Below are 19,829 nucleotides of genomic sequence, written 5' to 3'. Positions count from 1 at the left end.
ATCACACAGCCGACGTATTGTTGTACAAAAACATTTGTTTATTTGTATTTATGACACAGTAATATCATAAAGCAATATTTGTATGTTGATAAAATGAAAGAACCCACGGTTCACTCTGCATGAGAATCTTTCTTAATAGTTTTGTATATCATCTACTTAAAAATAGCAAAGAGAAGAAACGTTTAAGGACTCGATCGCAGGGATGCCGGTATCCATCCCAATCCCACCCTCCCCCCGCAAGCAAACAACCTGCCGCCCGGATGATTTTGACCAAACAAAAAAAAAAAAAAAATACGCTTACTGATAACAATACCTGTTGTTCGATTTGTTTTGTCGTCCCCTATTTGCGACATAGAATGTGGCGAATTCAAAGGGAGGAGAATTTAAATTAATTTGTAACGATTCCGCGCTACACGGCGCTCACCGGGGCCCGTGTGCATGCATGATTTTTGCTTTGCTTGCCGCCATTTACACCTACGTATGTAAACTCGATGTAAACCCCACCGTCTATGAATAATGTTAAGCTCATCTGGGCCCAAACCCTTGCTAAAAACGGTCGTAGATAGTGTTCTTCTCTTGCAACAACAAAAAAAATAGAAGAGATTGTAGGTATATGTAATAGAAAGCCCGACGTGAGACGCCCCGAAACAATTGGGATGTGTCACTGTTGCGGGTTTTGTTTTCCTTCTTCTTCTGTAAGTCGCATTCGTTCACCTAAGAACGTGTGTTCGTGTGCTGTTGCTGCTGCTGCAGGAGTTAGTGCAAAACAGCGGACTAAATAAATTAAGTAACGAATCCGAGTAAGGTGGTGCGTGTTTGTTGTCCACACTGTTGTCCGCGGCTGCTGTTGCTCGGGTTCCTTTTGCACCACGTGGAACCGGCCCGTATCGAACGCTGTCGTCGTGACCGGTCCCATTTTGCCATGAGCGTTTGTCGTTGCGTTTGCTCTCTACCACACCTCGCACTTGTGCTCCGGATTCATCGGCGAGCCGACCGGGCAGTTAAAGTCCTTCGCAAACTCGTGCATGTTGCTCATCGGGCCGAGCACGCGGAACTGGCCGGGCGAGTGGACGCCCGTAGTAATGCGCATCTTCATCGTCTCCGGACGGTAGACCGAGCACCAGGTTTGGGCGGCCGACAGCCAGAACATCTGCTCGGGGCTTAGGTTCAGCCCGGGCAGGCGCTGTTCCGGGCCATTCTTTTCGGTCCACCTGCGGTACGCGTAGTACGCCTCCTTGATGCCCCCGTTGTCGGCAATGTTTTCGCCCTGCGTGTTGATACCGTTCAGGTTGAGCTTCACGTTCGGCTCGGTGTAGTTGCCGTACTGTTCGATGATGCAGCGAGCCTTCTCGAGGTAGGCCGTCTTGGTGTCCGACTGCCACCAGTCGACGAGATTGCCGTTCTTGTCGAACTGGCGGCCCTGGTCGTCGAAGCCGTGCGTGATCTCGTGCCCGATGACGAACCCAATCGCACCGTAGTTCATGTACTTCGGGCGATCGTACGAGAAGAACTGGCCCTGCAGAATACCGGCCGGGAACTCTGTACAAAAAAATGAGAGAGTGGGAGATTACGATTAGTGGCCCGGTTCGGTGGGTCCTTTTTACTCTTGTCCCACTACTTACGAATGCTGTTCTCGATCGACGAGTAGAAAGCGTTCACGATCGCCGGTCTGGAGTGGGTGATCCAGTCGGTTTTGTTGACCGCAATGCGCAGCTTCTTGAACGCTTTCGTCGTGCCGAACTTGTTCATGTACAGGATCGTGTTCAGATAGGTGCTGTCCGGCTGGAACTCAAGATCCTTGTAGTACTCGGCAATCTTCGCATCGTCCATCAGCTCGTCCGGATACCCGATGTGGGTGGCCATGGTGGAAACCTTCTCCAGCGCCGACACACGCGTCACCTCATCCATCCAGTCGACCTTCTTCAGAATGTCCACAAACACGCTCTTGATGTCGTTGACCATATCCAGCGCGGCACGCTTCGAGTCCTCGCGGAAGTACTTGCGAATGTACAGCGCACCGACCGAAATTGGCAAGCTGCCGGAGGTGATATCCACACACTCCTTCCACCGCGGTTCCTGCTCCTGCTTGCCGCTCAATGCAGTGCTGTACTGCAGCTGCCGTTTGCGCAGCTTCTCCGTCAGGAAGAAGGACGAAAAGCCACTGATGCGCCACATGACGTAGTTAGCCATCACGCGCTTCGGTGTGTTCTGGAGTAGCGGACCGAGCTGCTCCATGAACGTCGGCACACTCACAATGATTACCTCCTCCTCACCGATAACGATGCCCGTATCCTTCAGGATAGCGTTAAAGTACTCCAACCAATCGGTGTACGGATAGCGCTGCTGGAACTCCTTCACCGTCATCGGGTTGTAGAGGGCGGTAGCGTTACGACGCTTTTCGTTTGGCAGCGAAATGTTCGCCAGCGCCATCTCGAAGTTGAGCGAATCGAGCAGCTCCCGCTTGGCACGTTCCTCATCTGCGCCCAGGAGGACGGCCATGTCGACCATGTAGTTGTAGTAGGCGGAAACGATCGGGTTTTCCATGCCCTTTACCAGATACTCACGGCTAATGCCCAGGGAAGCTTGATCAGTCTGTAGGGGAAGGAAACGGCACAAACAAACGGAGACATTTAGAATCACTGAAATCGCTTGTGCTCGTGTCAGCTGTTCAACCGTACATCAATAATGCGACGAGTGGAGTTCTTCAGATCACTGCCGATGGAGAAATCGAAGAAGTAGTCCGTACTGTAGCCATTGTTGCGGAAATCTTTCACCGACTTCACCCACGACCAGGATGAGTCCAGATCCCAGCTGTCGCCCTTCAGCACGGGCCATCCGCCGAGCACTTCGTGAATGTCCAGCAGTGGCTTGATGCCCTTCTCCTCGATGCGGGCTGTGGAAGGCGATCAACATCAACAGTTAGTTGGCCAAGCAGTTTGCCAATGTTGTTCCAATAGTCTCACTCACTCTTGTTCATGCACAGCTTGTACAGGTTCTTGGCCAGCTTGAACGGTGTCGCTTCACTGTCGGAGATCTCCTCGCTGACCAGCGAACGGAGCTGCTGCTGCAGCCGATCGCCAATCACGGAGAACGTGTTCACCGACACCTTCTCGTCCGGGATGACCGTCTCCTTGACGAACTTGCCGCAGGCATAGTTGTAGAAATCGTCGCACGGCTCCACCTCCTGGTCCATCTGCTCCAGCGCCTTGGAAGCTGCGTGGGAAGGAAGCAAGGAAGGGGGAGCAGTGTACTAATGAGCACCACGCGCACGGGAGCTCGTGAACCTCGTGCTACTATACTAACCAGAATGGATGCATCCTGGTGTGAGGCAGATGTTTTCCGCACTCTTTCCGGAGTCTACCACCGTGTTGGGGTGTTTGTTGAGCGCTTTGCCACGTCTACCGGCGGTCAAGGGCTGAGCTGACGATGAGCTACTTTCACCTGCGCACGAGAGAGAATAAGTAAATGTAATGGTTTTATATTTATTTCGAACAAACGATCACATCACTATTTGTTGGTACAGAGGAAACACTCTCTTCATCTCTCTCTCTCGATGCCCCGATGGTTTGTTTGCATACTATTTGCGACTGTTAAATGAACTTTTCGCCGGAAGTGCTAATGAGTGAGCGCCATACACGCACACAGGCGGCGCTCCCGGTGTACGATCACCAGCGCAAACAGCCATAACTTTGGGTGTGCAGTGGTGTTGCGGGTGTTGCTGTGGACAATCAACCCGTAAACGCAAACGGTTTATGTGCGAACGAAACGATTAACCTCAAAACCTTAAAAAGGCCGCTGATGTGTCGCGGTATTGCTTTTGGCGCGCTGTTTCGGGAGTTGTGAATTGTGAAGATCCTTTGTGTACGGGTGCCAAAAAAAACCCCCCGTTAGCGTGACAATGTGCTTATTTATTTTGCTGGAGAGAGGACATATTGTAGTTCATTCTGAGTCATATTTTGAATCTTGTGGAATGCTGCGTAACGGTAAGGTCAGTTGAAGATCGGAACAAATTTCACCTGATTGCATATAATAATTTGTAACAAAGTAACCAAGTCAGAGAGAGAGAGTTGATCTAAATCAGAATTTTTAAAGCCTTTTAAATGAAGCTCATAAAAAGTTAACTCGTGCACTAAAATATTTAACTGCCTCCTTGGTTAAGCACCAACGATCACCGCAAATAGTAAGTTGTAAAAAAAGCTGTAATAGTTTGAAGTTAATGTTGAGAAGCAGCAACACCACCCCCTATTCTTCATTTAACGATCATTTGTGATGAGCCATTGGCGTGATGTAGTGGTACTTACTCTGTATTCTGTCCGTCAGCACTACGGTGAGGAGCGAAATGATTAACGCCACCACGGCTACTCCGCACACGACGCTGATAAGCGTAAGTACCTTCTCCAGGGCAGTGCGGCGACGCCACCAGCTCGGATTTCTGGGGAAAAAGCAAGAGACGAGCGTAAGCAACATGGCTGCGACAAGCGGGACACGGGAGCGTTTACTGCCCGCAGCTGTTCTTCTGGGGTGTCTTATCGCGTCCGCCGGACGCCTAAAATACCGTCCGTCCGTCGGCGTCGCTGCTGGCAATTTGAATGGGAAGCGTAATTATGATACACCGGGCTGACCTTTGCTGATGTACTTACTACTTTGCACTACACATTACCCACCACACGACCACCGTTGTTTTGTGCCCGATCCGAGCTGAGATGGAGAAATGTGCGTGAGTGTGTGTGTGTGTTAGTTGCCCTTAGGAATGCCCAAGAGGTCGCGACAAAATGGAAAGTCTTCCGCATGTCCTCCACGCTTGTTTGGTTTGGTGGTGGAGGCCGGCACGCAGTCAGCATGCTTGGCAAGAATTTATGTTTCCCGTTTTACTACTGGCCACATTGCTCGCCAGTAAAAATAGTTCCATCCTCACATCACATCACTTGCAAACAAAACACACACCACAACACCAGTGTCGGTTGTTTTTCGCTCTCTCTCTCCCACCTTCAACGGGAAGGTCAAACGCGTTTTGGAGATTGCGATTCTTTCGGCCCAGGGCCCCCAGCCGCCTGTTGGCCGGCTGGCGGAAAAAGTGTCAGCTCTTTTGCGTGCCTGTTGGTGGTGTCGTCGTGGTGCCCGTAATTTGTTTGACAACTCGGAAAAATAAACATTTTTGCCTCCACCCATCCCCGGGTGCGAATTGTTGTCGCCCCATTGCGTACATCGCCCTTGCCCCATTTAGCGGGGTACTTCTCAGTGTCACACAGTGGGGAGAATGGTGGCCCGCCTGTAGACGACCGAAACACCCGAAAGTCGTGTGTGGTTGGGAAGAGCAAATTTACTATCCATTCTTAATTTGTGTAGGCCGATTGTCGTCGTTCCAACCCCCCATTCCAGCACCTGTTGTGATAGGGGTAACGCTACCTACTTCCCTAAGAAATCCCCCCATGAATCGTGGTTTTGTTTTGTTTTTCTTTCAGAACAAATGAGATATGTGTGTGTGCGAAGAAGGGAGGAAGAAAGTGCGTCTTCCACCCTAGGGAGAGCGTCTGTCACTTACTTGCCGCTGAACCGTTCGTACACGATCGGGACATCGTCGGAGTCGAAAATAGAGTTGCGCGCACGGCGCAGTTCCTCGAGGACCATCATGAGCTAATGAGAGCTGCTGCTGCTGCTGCTGCTGCTGCTATTTGTTTGCAATTTTGCTGGCGAACGGCTGACCAGCACGCAACCATGTGCCGGTGCTGCTTTTTTTTGGTATATCTGCTCCTAATCTTCCTACACTCCCGTGTGTTTGTGGGGCTGGTGGCCCACACAAAGCAAGAAACACGATACAATTAGATGATATAATGGCGAATGTTTCGAACATTGGGTCCAAAACACGAAACTCTTCTTGCTGCGGCTGTTTGGTCAGGATAAATAGATTTTTCGATAGCGAGCCAAACGTTTCGCGTGTGCTCTTCTCTCGGCAGAACCGGCCGATATCGCTCGCCCAAGGTGGAGGAAAAAGGTTTTACAAAACAACGAAACACGTAGCAAAACGGTAAGAATGCCCCCATTCAACGGCGCCCGGGAACTGGTTTTCGGTGTGCTGGGTGGTAGAAAATAACATAAAATACGTAAAACCTCATCCCCACACACACACACACACACACCTAGCAGGCCACAACTAGCCACGGGAATAACGGTCCTCCCGGAAGGTTCATGCACAGAACGAACAAGCGTGGAAGAAGCTGCTGACCCCGAAAGGCCCAACCGCAGACGGAACGTTCTTGTGTGTGCCTGGCTGTGAGGCGCGCGCGCTGGTGGTGCTGCTGCTTTGTGGCTTTCTTTGTGGTCTGACGGTTTACGAAAATCCCCAAAATTCGCTCAATGTCATTTGGCAGGCAGGCGAACCTTTCTCCTTTCTCGTTTCATTATTGCCTGATTGCATTTCTTGCACGTTTGACAGCAAAAGTGTGTTAGTTTGGGGCTTTTTAGTTTCGGAAAAAACGGCCAAGAATGACCCAGGCAATCTCACCGTGGGATGTCAGAATCCGTTATGTTGATGAGTGTGTGGTGGGGTGGCGCATGATGACGGGGGGGAGGGGAAAAGGTACTGGTGATCATAAACGACAGCCCGATCGTCCAAAATGGTCGATCGTACGACGGGTCACCGTTACGCTGGTATAGTATAGTAGGCGTACGTATTTATCGGACCCAGCCGGGCACCAATTTTGGATTCCCTATCAAAGATGTCATTAAAAGAAAAAAAAGATCGTTTGCAAGTTCTTTAGGCTACAATTTACTTTTAATTACTACAAAATCGTTTGACGGAAGCAAACCAAATAATTGCCCTCCCGTAGAAGGCGGAGTGGGGGAATAGCTCCTGGAAGGGAGCAGTATTGCGCAAATCCCCATGCGCCATGCGCTGATTGAACGTATAAACAAATCGCTTTAAAATAGCCCTTTTCCATTCCCGATCGCCATGCGACTCGAAGCTGCTCGGATATGTACTATACAAAAGCTGTTCGCTGTGGTTGACGCGAGTTCGTCGCATATACACTCGTTCAAGTGGAGGGCGCGCAGGAACTCGTGCCACGATCGACAGCAGCACACTAAACCGCTGCTGCTGGTGTTGCCTGTTGCTTTGTTGCGCATGTACGTTGGGGAAATCATTAGCTCTCTCTCCAGTGTGTGTGTGTGTTTACACTATCGGGAAGAAGGGGGGCAGGGGTGTACAATTTGCTTAACGATCGTTCATGCGTTAGTACTTGCAATGGGTCAAAAACAGAAAGAAACACAAGCAAATAGGAAGCAAAAAATGGCATCAAAGTTGACAATAGGTTAAAAGAGGTAACAATCGTAACAATTTGAACGTCCAGAATGGATTCTACCACTAACATGTGCTTCTTTTTTGTTCGTTCATCAGTTATTACATTAAACTAATAAAAGATCAGCGTGCGATTGTGTAGTATTCAGGTCATTGCTTCTGGCTACGATTAGGCGTAATTTCGTGATTCCGGTTCTTGCGGTGCTGTCCACCGTGAAGCACACTTAGCCCACGATTCAGGTTATTCAACCGACAAATGGTTCCATTTTTTTAAAGCCATCCAGAGCATGCCAACATTGCCCAGTCGACTACAAAGCCGCATGTGAATCATTAATTTTTTTAGATTACACAAAACAGTAGAAAAAAAAAAAGAATCATATTCCCCATGAAGCAACGTGCTTCCTCCACCCGGATTTATGCAATATTTTAATCACCGCACGAACCGCTTTCGATGCGATGCGATTATACTGTGGACTCGCACAGGTGCGGAGTGCGCGACCGACCAAACGCAGCGCGTCGTCCTCTCCCCCGGTTTGGCTGGACTCGGGCGATCATATCTATTCGACTGGTTCCGCAAATGGTTACGCAAGCAACGCTGCGCATACCTATCCCTTTCCCCTTTTCTGGTGAAAACTAATATTCGACCCCTCTCCCACATATATGATATGATGGTGACCGTCGACGAATGTTCGCGCCTTCGCGCTGTTGTGCGTACGATCACACACACACACACACGCATGGAAAATGGTTCGATTTCCGAGCGGAAAGCAACATGCAAAACTATTACGGCGGCCACCTGTAACGGACGAGGTGGACACACGAGTCGGGGAGGGAAAGTTTCCTATTGCCTAGCAGTGCAATGAGGGTCCACTTTCCCGTGCGTGTGTGTGTCCCGGTGTCCGTTTTGACGGATATTAACACGCGCTTCAAGGAAGTGTGTACCCTAACGATCACGTCAGTGCCACTCTCTGGACACCTGCCATACTTCAGCAAAAGGACGTATTTTATCTCCACCACGGTGCGGCGGTTTGGTACCGACAGCCGAGACACGATAGCCAACATCACATTACGTCAAGGGGGTCAACCATTTGCCATCGCTTCCACCTGCTTCCACACCGACCGTGTGTGTGTTTGTGTGACGCATGCAATGGCTCGCTCTCTGGTGCTGCCTGCTGCCGTCTAATGTTTAGTTTCCGATCAAACTGCTTCCGCCATTGTGTGTGCGCCTACGTATGTATGCCTATGTGTTTGTTGGCCGTGCAACGACAGATTGAAGGAAGAACGCCTCCCTCCCCCCCCCCCCCCCATGTGAAGCATTTTTACGATTATTGATAATTATTATTATGTTGTGCTCTCTGCCCGGCTCAATGACGGGGACGGCTCAAAGCGGCACAAAACCCTTGACCGGGAGACCGCCTTTTGGTGTTTGTGTCTGTGTCTTGGGAGTGAAAATCGCACCAGGGACGGCTGCCCCCCCCCCCCCCGTTCGCATTCGCTTCTTTGTAACCGGTCGAGATTTATTGTCGTTTGTAAATGCACTTTGCTAATTGAATGTGTTTTGCCTCGTTTGCCTCGTGTTTGGCTGTTGCCCTTTTCCAGCCGCGGCAGCTCTGGCAGCGGACTTTGCGATGGATTGTGTTGCTGCCAAGAGTCTTCCAAGACGCACCAGCCTGTCACGGTGGCCAAGCAACGGTCAAGCTAAACGGTCACCCATTAGGAAGGTTGCAACCCGTGACGTCTTCACAGCCCCTTTTGCTGCGTGAGTGTGAACACGGTCGCTACGTTGGCTGCAGGGGGTAGCTTTTGCCCTTGCGCCGCCTATAGGCCGCGGTACACGCTGGTAAAGGTTGTCACGCAGCACGGGCACACGTTGGACGTTAAGGTTATCGGTTGCAATTTGTACCGTTTGGTACAGTCGCGGACGTGCAGACCGCGGAACTTTGACGCTGTGTTGCCAACGTTGTTGCCCCATGCCGTCGCCGGTCCGACCGCGAATCGACCTTTGATGATTGAGCCAATGATTTATACAATAGAGAGCAACCAGGTTCACTTTCCCCAAGCACGAGGGGAGGGGGGGGGGGTGGGAGGAGACCCCGAGGCACGAATCGATGAGTTTGCAATGCAAACAGCGTACAACGTCGGTGGCCCCAAGGGATGACCGTGACAGTACTACTGCAACGAATATCGCTATATTGACCGAAACGTGGGTGCGCCAAACGGGGAGGGGAACAAATAGCTAAATTCTCACTTCAGCAGTCTCACACACACACACACAGAACTAATTGACTAATATCGCGCGGACACTTTGGACTTCAAGCTTCTTTGACGTCGACCGAACGTTCCGACCCTCGGGGACTACACTGCTGGTGGCGCATCAGATTTCGTACTGCAAAGATAGATGCACAACCCGAGCAAGGCTTTCAACACTTCCCTTCTCCTTCACTCGTGTGTGTGTGTGTGTGTGTGTTTGGCTAACTAACGTAGGTACGTACTCGAACCAGCGCGGGGCTCACACACAACACTGCCCTTAGAGATAGATAAGAACCACTCTGAGGGGGGGGGGGGGGAGGGCGGTTGGCCGTGCTCTAACGTTCAACTCCGACAAGATCTATTCCTTTGTAATGGCTTGCCGTCCTCGTGGTTCGTTGCCCATGCCCATTACCTGCGCGATCTGCGTCACACATGGCAGCAGTGCAACGTATCGGGCAGCTGTTAAAGCAAAGCAAAAGTGGATTTAAGCGTGAACCACATTTCCTTGAACTTGATGCGTCTTGATCGAGAGACCGTACCCGGAGTTGACAACTTATCACTGGCGGTGCATCGGAAAAAGGGCACCGAGCGGGGGGGGGGGGGGGGGGGGGGGGGGGGTGGGCACCGATATGGCTGGGCGGCTTACATGTGTGCACAAGATGCGGCTAGAGTTACAATCGTTTACTTAGTATAAACGCGACAATTAGGATGTTGTCGCGGCATTGCCCTGTGCCGAGGCGCGCTATCACGTTTCCCATGTACCGGGGAACCGATGCATTGCGTCAACTGGAACGCATCGGCAAGTCGGTACGAATGGAGTCGTTTTTTTACATGGATACACAACTGCTTAAGCATTCCGGGCATTGATAGCATTGAACAGTATCGGTCTGCCGTACACTGATTGATCATCTTGATGCAGAGCATTGAATCTTCCGAACGATGAGCTAATCAAACCTCGCACTTCCTCGACCGCAAACAGCGATAAAAAACAGTCAAGAGGAGGAGTACGTGCGCACAGCACCTTAAGGACGATGTGGCACCCGATTGCTGCAGACGTCTGGCGTATATTGTGTGTCCGTGGGCTCCTGCTAGCGTAACTAATTTCTCACAACGAAAACAGCAAAACAAAAACCCTACAAAGAGCCAGAACCTAATCCAAAACGTGCGGCGAGCTAATAGCGGGAACCTTTATTACCTCACACGGCTCCCGGGATAATCCCACTTTTTCGTGGGTCGCGTGGACTTCAAGAAAGCGACCTACGTAGCTTATAGCCTTGAAAGTTTACCTCCATAAGTCTGCGCGAACGTCTTCATGCATGTCTCGCCTCCGTTTTAATCCTCCGAGGGAATATTATTCTTTCCTCGCTAAATGCGTCCTACGCGGTGCAACAGGTTGGTTGGGGCAGCCTGCTCAAGGCATCAAGGGTGCAATGTGCACCCCTTTGCAAGTAACACCTTTGCCCGCACTCGGGTTTGTGATCATCCACCACGACCCCCGAAGGTGTCTGCAGCAGAGCTGCGTAAAGCTGATAAACAATTACTGCCGGGTAGTTAAAACGGCCTGTCGTTTGTGCCCTGTCCGTGCTAGAGGTTAAATAGAATTATGAAACAGCTTATACTGGCCCGCCGGACGAGGGAAGGGAGGCCTTGGAACAAGGCGGCGTGCGAGAGTCGCATCAAAAATGCAAACCCGAAGGATACTCAACAGCCCATGTGGACGGTTGGCTGCCGCATACCGCTCCGTCCTTGCCCGGTTGGCCCCGTTTGCTTCGTTTCCCACTTCTGCAAACCTTCGGGGGGTTCGGCGGTTTATTATGCATTCCAGAGAGGACACACCACCACGCTGTAGGTGGTGTATTGTGTTTGGGCCGTACGTCCCTCGAGTGTGTCTCGCGCTCTTTCCTGCGTTTTGAGGTAAGCGCAGAGCGACTCATCGCGTGAACGCACCTCGGGCGGCAGAGCGCTAGGGAGCCGACCCTGCTGGTGTCAGGCCATTTGGCCTGGGAGTGGTTCACCTCACCCGGCGAGGTGGCGCTTGTTAATGGATTTGTTTGTATCGTACACCTTTTTAACGATCCTAATCCATGCCGATCCGATCCGACGTTGCGTGCGCGTACAGTGCGGTGCTTCTTCTACCATCCCCGGTCCTGTGTTGTCCCGGTGGAATGTGCCGTAGCAGAGACGCAAGGAATTCGCTCAAGTGGTGGAGTTCGTGTTGTTGTGCATGATAGGGATTTGATCTTGCATTGTGATTCGGGGCTGTTTTTGCTGGCTGGTGCATGGTTTGACAAAGGGCCACAGCGACCCACATTATGGGCCGGCGTCATGCAAGTGCTCCCTTTTCGCGAGTCGTCGCCCCCCCCCTCCCAATGCTGGGTGTGCAATTTACAACCCCTGGAATGCATTCCTCGCCGGGAGTAGTGAGCTCTTGTCACGCATACGCAGTTTGGGTGGGTAATGGCGTTGCTCCAGCGGTGAGTTTTTTGGAGGAGCTGTGCGAAAGAAACTTCGATCCGGAAAATTCAACCAAACCCAGGAACCCAGGATGCTTTTAGGAGCTACTTTCTCTTATCGTGCTATCGCTTCGTTTTGGGTTGGGTGGGTGTTAACCATTCAAACAGCAAACAGGGAAGAATGGCTTTTGCGCCACTCCTTGCTGGATTGAAGTAAGACATTAACAAAGAAACAGGGTGTAACTGTTGTGTTTTGGTGAGCGAACGCGAAATAGATAATGTAACTATAGAAGAAGAAAAAAAGACCTCAGACCTCAGAAAATCTAGGTCGTAGCTGAGTGAGTTTTAGCAAAATCTATTTGCTACTTGCGACGCCACCGTTAGTCAGGGGCGGCGCTTTGTTTGCCCACACTGGGAACAGGTTTTTCCCCTCCCCTTCTGACGCATCATTCCTCACTGTTTAAAAATCTTATTTTAACAGCCGCGTGCGGGGATGAGCTAGACGTACTTTAAACACATGCAATTCCATCGCTCTTTCTCGCATTCTACCCACCCTGAGTCACTTCCCTTCGACGCTTAGCGTTACACTGACGCTTAGCTGGCAGTGTTTGCTTCACATCAATTCCACACCTTTTTTTTTGTGTGCGCCGTGGGAGCATTTCTTTTTTCCTTGCCAGTTTGCTTCGGAATAGATTAATCATTTCCTCAATCAATCATCGAAAGGACCTACTTGTTACACACGCTCGTTCGGCGTTTTGCTGGCGGTGTTCCGCTTCCGGCACCAGTGACACATTCGAAGATGAAGTCTTTCCGTTGGGACGCTGCGACATGGTGTACCAACGGCCACGAACGGCCAATTGACCAGATGCCAAACCCCCAGCAGAAGGGGTTTGGTAAATGGGGCTACCGGTTGGGTCTTTGGACCAACTTTTGCCAGCTTGTGAGCGGGAGAGTGCGAGCGCGCATCTAACCAATACTTAAATTCAATATTTATTATTTCCGCCATCCATCATCATCCGCGGGGCAAGCGGTTGGTGGAAAAAGGTGAACGTTCCCGGATTGGAACAGGACAAAAAGGGGGGGGGGGGGTGCGAGAGAGGGAAATGGGAAATGTCGCAGCATCCGCTTCCGGAACGGAATGTACCGCAGCTGACGAGAGATGTGTCTCCGAAATCTGCCCCGTCAGTTGAAAGGGGGTGGCCTGTGTTTTGGGTTGGTTGTTGCTGCTGCTTCTTGCTGTCGAAGAGTCCCCTTCCAATCGTTAGATTTTTCGCAGCAAAACAGACACACACACACAGCAGCAGCAGCAACCAGAGCTTTAACCTTCAACGTTGGGGGGGCAACGGATAAAAGCGGGTAATTCTATTCAGAAATGAAGTTTTACCTCAATCCATCCGTAGCATAAACAGTGTTTCGCAACTCATCCCCCCATCTACCGCAAGTCGCGAATCGCAGTCGGTGTGCAAAAACAAAAAAAAACGAAACAAAACAAAAAGGCCTAACGATTTCTAACGATCAATCTTGAAGCGAATCGTCGGACGGTCGGCACGCTTATTAAAAGTGTTGCTCTCCTGCTCCGTTTTGCTGCGTTTCGGTTGGCGGGGGACAGAGCGATGATTCAAAACCTTCAAAAATCTTCAGCTCCTCCAGCAAGCGAGAGAGAGAGCGAGGGAAGACACACACTCACACACAATGGAGCGAATATATGATCACATCAAGTTGCTTAATTGTCGTTCGACTTACGGTCGGCTAAAGATCTAATGCGGCACGCCGCCGCTTGCAAGCGCCAAATGGTCGGCGAAAATGGGATTTGAAATTGTTGCTCCATCATGACCGCCAAACTGTTGCGATTCTATTAAAACGCCGTGATCTCTCCTCTTCTCTCTCTCGCTCAGCTCGAAGATGGTTTGGGTTTTAACGCTGGCAGGTACGGTGCATCGCGTTGGCACAGGTTCCGACACAACATCGCCCGGTCGAAGGTTTTGTTGGCGTGCAATTGATGATATGGTAATGATTAAGTGAGAAGAAAGACTGATACCACTAGCGGGTGATCATGCTGATCATGACCGTAGAGGGTTGTTACGTGTTCGAGTTTGTGCACCAAGCAGTCGTACTTCCGCGCTCGGATGTGTCGCTTGGAAGAAGTGTAGTAACCACCACCAGCATGAGAATGGTAGTTCAATGTACGATAAACAGTAGTAACGGGTGGCCTGGCCGGGAGAGAAAGGTGTCGACGTGCTTGGGGTGATGATGGGGGCAGTAATGTGGCGTGAAGGCGTGCCATGCTTTTCTCACCACATTTCTACTGTAGCGTTTCCCCTTAAACTGTAATAGTACATCAACCCTTTCGGGAAACTTCACACTCACACACACACACGCCCCATTCAATTGGCCTGTTCCGGTGCAAGGAATTGTTGGCATTTTTGCGCTTTGGGAAAACGTGTGCCATTGTAAGCCCACGCGAAGTCATCAACCAACTCCGAATGCATTCGTAATTCCAGCGTAGTTTCACCGTGACATGATTTAATACACTAAATAGCGTCGTAGTGTAACAACAACTGCAACTGCATATCGCATCTTTGTTTTGTTTTTCCCTCCGAAACCAACACAGATGTTTCCCCTTCAAGAGCACAACGCCATCAAACGTTTGTCTCTTAGGGGGACCGCGCCTCGTCTAAACTGTTTGATGAGTCCATTTCCCATGACTTCAATTTTGACTGCCAACAATGCCGGCGGGAAGGAAAGAAAGACTGCCGCCGATGCTTCCTTTTGGCACCTCTCCGTAAAGGTTACCGCCGATTCGATTGATAATAATATGGATGGAGATGTTTGCATCCCGTTCACGCGGTCGGTTTTGGGGGCCTCCATGCAGGCGTGAGAGTTGCATAATCACCAAAATGGTTGGTTAATTCCTTTGTTGAGCTTTTCATTTTTAAATAATGAAATCAAGAGTTGGGAATTCAAACCCGGACCACACACACACACACGCACACAGGTCAGAAGGTTTTGGTTTTGTGAAAGCGATCGTGAGAAGTTTAATTTGGAAAGCTGGACACGTTTTCGTCCGTCCCTCCTCAATGGAAGGTCAATTTTGACTACTTCTCAGTCAAAGCCTTAGTCTTAGGACTTAGGGAAAGCCGTAGTCACTGTTTTTGGTTGCTTCACCAGAAAGCCAATTTTGATTAATTTTGTACAAACGGTGCACATAACGAGTGTGTGTGAGTGTGCTGCAAATTATGCTTTCAGTCGATCACTTGTAGCTCACAGCTCGGGGAAACCCTCGAAGCATAGAAACCGGTCTTTACCTACACGCACCACATTGCACATTTTCCACCCTTCGTTCGTTCATCTCGCACTTTGAATTAGAAGACGTTGGCAATCTAACTTTGTTGTGGACGCATGTGTTCCTGTTTTGGTGTGGTCGATCATAAAAGCATGGATCGTTCAAAACACGCTGCCAACAGTTCAGTCTTCCGTTTGAAGATCACAGTCTGGTGTGTACTGGAGATGGCTGCAGAGTGAAACTGGTTCATCACACTTTGCCCTTATAGGTCCGCACATGGCGAGCTGTTGCGCGACAAGTGTTTGAAGCCGGTCGTTGCCGCGAGCGCACTATGAAAACAGGCGCTGTAGACGGTGGTTGTGCCGTCACTTCGTTTGAGAAATGATTAGCGCATAGACGCATGGATGGGACGACGGGTAGCAGAGTTCAGAATAATATTATCACGCGTGATTTATGTAGATTGCTTGCACAAATAGAATGCCTCGTGAGGCCCCGCAGCGGGGATATACTACAAAAAATGAATACAAACCTTTACTTTTCTGTTTGGATCAAAACGTTACACTCACACACAAAGATGAGCAGAGATAAACGCTTATAAAAAGCACTGGCTCCGATGTTGAACAGAATAGCTTCTTGGGTAGTTGAGATAAGTTGAGTGGTATCTGTACACCCTTGTAAAGCAGTGTTTGCGAAACGATGCTGCTGTGTCTAGCAAACCAGTTCAGCTGAAGGGGACAGTTCGGTCATTGCGGGACGATGACTCATGGCAGTGTGATCATTCCTTGAATCTAATTAAAACCAACGTCTCTGACGTTGTTGTTTGTTGCTTAAAGTTTGCAAAAATAAGTTCCCTTGTGTACCAATCCTAGCGACTCTATCACTCCGCACCATCTGAGGTGTCATGGAAATGCCAAAAAAGAAGATAGATTTGTGATCATCTCTCCCCTTTAACACCTGGGGATCGGCTGTTAGGATGATCGTGGCCAGATTGCAGTCCTCCAAACCAACGCACAGCTGCCTGCTTTACACAACAAAAGCTCTTCACGGCGGACGAAAAGGCTGGACCCGGCATGGTAGGCCGCCCCGAGCGGCCGGTTAGGCTCAATTTTGAGATGTTCCATGTTTTGTTGTGTTCCCTTCCTTCAAAGGTTAAAAAACCGGTTGCTTGAGGGCGGCCCAACCGACCGCGCCGTATGACCGCGCAGAGGGCATACCACTGACCAAAATGGAATGAAAATACCACCCGTAGCACCTTGGTTTTGTGTTGTTTTGTGTTGGGCGAAAAGTGTGAGAAAAGACTGCGGTGATTTACAAAACCCGATCTTCTCCCCCAAGCCCGCAAGCTATTGCCTCATCGAATTTCGATTCCAATTTCTCCTGGCCTTCGCATACCCTTGTGGTCCTCTCGAGCGCGGTTCGGGGGATGAGTTTCGCGTACAGTTCTAATCAAAATCCTGTCAGCCAGCTTCTCAGCTGCTTCTGCTGCTAATGCTTCGATGTGCGTTTTACAACACACGAGAGGGAATAGACGGGAGGTGTGAAAATATAACGAAACTCTTTCCCTTTGTTTCGGTTTGCGGTTGATCGATCATCGAAATGTGCAAAAGTAAGCAGAAAATGCTTCAAAATGGACAGGGTACATCACACATTGTTGATTTCTATTTGATGACACCTGGTAAAAAAGCCTTCTTTTTTCACCCTCGCTTTTCACGCCAATAAATGGCCGGAACCATTTCTCCAGCTTCCAGCCCCAAAAAGTGGCATGGAGGTGGCAACGAGCCCACCGGAACTACCTGCCAGAGCACTCTGAGCCGGCGACATTCGAACCACAAACCACATGGTGAAATAAAATCGTGTCACTGCTACTACGAACGGCACGAACGAACCAGTGAAAGCTTTTCCTCCGCTTTTTACTCTCTACCCCCCGTTCGGCGGCGGCGGTGGCGGCTTGGATGTTTCATAATAACCCCGACCCTCCCCCCCCCCCCCCCCATCCGATACATCATCACCGTGGAGCCGTAATTTGCACCGAATTGCAAAGGTGTGTGTGCCCCCCCGCCGATCCCTGCTGTCGATCGTGTGTCTGTTTGATTTGTACACTTTTATCATTCCACTCACATGTCTTCAGAAGCCCCCCGGCGCGAAGCGCTTGGAGGGAAAGGAAAAAGGGAAGGTACCGAAAAGGTGTTTGTTGCCACCGGTGGCATTACTTTCACTGCCGACGGTTAAACCGCGTTTCGGAAGTTGAGCACCACCACGATGGGCGTCTGTTCCGGGCGGAACACCCCCGTCAAAACTATCGCTTCCGCCGGACTGTTGCAATGCTTATGCTCTGGCGTCGTGTGTGTGTGTGTGTGTGTTTGCTTTGGTGCAGTTTGTGATTGTTATGCGCGCTTGGGTGACTTGGGTGAATTTTTTTTTTTTGTGGGCAGGAAATTGCAAAAGAATGCACAAACATAACGCTGCTTTTAAGCCTTATGTGTTGAGGGGGGAAGACGTTTGGATAACCCATTAAAGAATACCGGCCAGTGGCCGGTTTGCATTCGATTAGCATACTTTAGACGCGCTGCACTCTCTTTCTAGGGCGACTAAGCACACACACACAGACACGTGCATACACGGACACCTGTGTGGGGACACCTTTCCGCGGTGCATAATCAGCGATCAGCGAAAGACAATTTTTTGAAGCGAACAATGACGAAAGACTCCCCGAAGAACTGGTGGCTGCTATTGGCTAGAGCGGAGGGAAGTTGTTAAAAATATGTTCTACTAAGGGGGGGGGCTACCTACTTGATAACCGTCTGCATCGTGGTGCTGGTCATTTGGGCTCTGGGATGTGGTGTGTTTGCTTCTGTCCGTCTTAGCTACGGTTCCACCGATCGGCACACGATCCTCTTACGACACACACACACACACTTGTTCGTCAACACTAGCGGTCGATCGCACCACTGTGCCCACTAGGCGCTGCTCTTTATATAGCCGGAAGTGGCCACGTTTTGCACCACCTGAACACGCCTGATAATGTCACCAGCACCGTTTTCCCCGCGGGAGATCTTTAGCCGCCCCTTTTATCACACTCCTTATGGCACGCAGCGCTGTTGGAGGTTGTCCCTCGGCAGGTGGCTCAACAGATTAGCCGTTCGGTGTCAATGCTATGCGCTGTGCCAAACCGGCCCTCCAAACCGACGCCGACCAACGAAAAGCTCTCACTCTCGCAGCGGTTCGGGGCTCGTGAATTTCTCGGCGGTACGCACACGCAACGCTATATGACCGGGCAGCACCACTTGCACGCGGTAAGAATATGAAAATAAAATCAAATAAATAAAGTCTCACATGCACATAGACACACAAATGCGCACACGCAACACAGTGAAAGAAGCAGACGGCCGTGTCTGCTGCTGCACAAACGGGGCCACGGAAGGTACGAAAGCACGACCGGTTCGCGAGGTCGCACTGCTACGGAGGAACTAAAACGGTTCGTTGGCCAGTGGCGTGCATTTATAGCATCGCGTGGAGTTCGCGCTGTGCCACCCCGCTCACCCCCGGGCGTGTACATCCCACCGCCATGCTCTCTTCTGTTTCTCTCTCTCTCTCTCTCTCTCCCACACACACACCTTTGGGGACCGCTTAGGGATGGCCCCAGTCGCGGTGCGTTTTTGTTTTGTTTGGGGTGGTTTTGCTCTCTCCGTGCTGGTGCTGGTTTTGGTTGCTTGATGTACCTTTCTCTCTCTCTTTCGCTCTCTTTCTCTCTGGATGCTCTCTCTGGAAGATTGTTAACTCTCGCTGATAGCGTGTGCGTTCGGGAATGGAGTCTGTACATGATCATGATCCCGCGCCGTCGTTGCGAAGATGATCTTCAAAGCTCTTTTGAACGATCAGCATAGTTAGAGAGACGGATACGAATCCTTTTCCTGTGGTTTGTTCAGATGATTGTGCGTTGTAAGATCGCAGCAATTGGAATGTGGAAATGTTGTAAGCTAGACATAACATTAAGAATTCTCTAAGAATTATAACAAAAACAGAGCAACGAAACGAGAATAAAGAAATGAAAAGAAAGGCCACCACTTGCTGGTAGATAGCGGCGTACCAACAAGTTGACCGTTTTATTTGCTGGACCGATCTGGTTCGATCTAGACTCGTCGACCAGTTCGTCCTGTCAGCGATCAGTCCCATTAGCGGTGGAACGAGTTTTCGCGCTGTACCAGAAGTGGGTTTGTTTGTTTTTTTTTTGCATCTCTCCCATCTGCATATATTGTTCGATAAATTATTGTTTCATGATCAGCTGATAATTTCGCTAACGGAATTATAGAGAATCCCCGTTAGCCTTTCTCCCACCGGCGTGTCTGGCTGTGTGCGAAAGGACAATCTGCGACAATCTGTGTGTGTGTGTGTATGTGTATGTGGGACGTGTCGTCGGGTGGTTGCGGAATAGTTCGCGGGATAATTTCCCCCCCCCCCCCCCCCGGCCAACCGGTCACCAGGGTTCTTGGGAGCGTAATTATCAATGAAATAATTGGTGCACCGGCATCGTGCACCACTAATAGCTGCG

The 19,829-nt window shown here is 50.3% G+C and overlaps 1 protein-coding gene across 7 annotated transcripts; it reads right to left on the bottom strand.

Annotated features, from left to right (window-relative positions):
* Positions 1–15: 15 nt before the first annotated feature.
* Positions 16–18,761, bottom strand: LOC120953654 (neprilysin-2). 7 transcript variants are annotated; one of them, XM_049607717.1, is made up of 8 exons: positions 9,543–9,686; positions 5,543–6,707; positions 4,302–4,432; positions 3,304–3,441; positions 2,968–3,213; positions 2,679–2,893; positions 1,623–2,592; positions 16–1,539 (listed from the first exon to the last, which is right to left on the bottom strand). In XM_049607717.1, exons 2-8 carry the CDS (start codon positions 5,629–5,631, stop codon positions 950–952), a joined length of 2,379 nt encoding a protein of 792 aa, XP_049463674.1. In that variant the 5' UTR covers positions 5,632–6,707; positions 9,543–9,686; the 3' UTR covers positions 16–949. The 7 variants fall into 7 exon arrangements, with proteins under 7 accessions (XP_049463674.1, XP_049463675.1, XP_049463676.1 ...); XM_049607718.1 differs by having other exon boundaries at positions 5,543–6,073; XM_049607719.1 differs by having other exon boundaries at positions 5,543–5,884.
* Positions 18,762–19,829: the final 1,068 nt, after the last annotated feature.

This window comes from Anopheles coluzzii, chromosome 2, assembly GCF_943734685.1.
Source record: "Anopheles coluzzii chromosome 2, AcolN3, whole genome shotgun sequence".
In the NCBI taxonomy this organism is placed as follows: Eukaryota; Metazoa; Arthropoda; class Insecta; order Diptera; family Culicidae; genus Anopheles; species Anopheles coluzzii.
Note: the sequence above shows the minus strand (reverse complement) of the source record. Positions and strands in the feature narration are given on the sequence as shown.

Coding starts and splice junctions, on each gene's coding strand:
- LOC120953654 (XM_049607717.1), bottom strand. CDS start 5,631: ATGATGGTCCTCGAGGAACTGCGCCGTGCGCGCAACTCTATTTTCGAC. Junction 3,214..3,303: donor ACCAGGATGCATCCATTCTG/GTTAGTATAGTA, acceptor CTTCCCACGCAG/CTTCCAAGGCGCTGGAGCAG. Junction 2,593..2,678: donor CCACTCGTCGCATTATTGAT/GTACGGTTGAAC, acceptor CTTCCCCTACAG/ACTGATCAAGCTTCCCTGGG.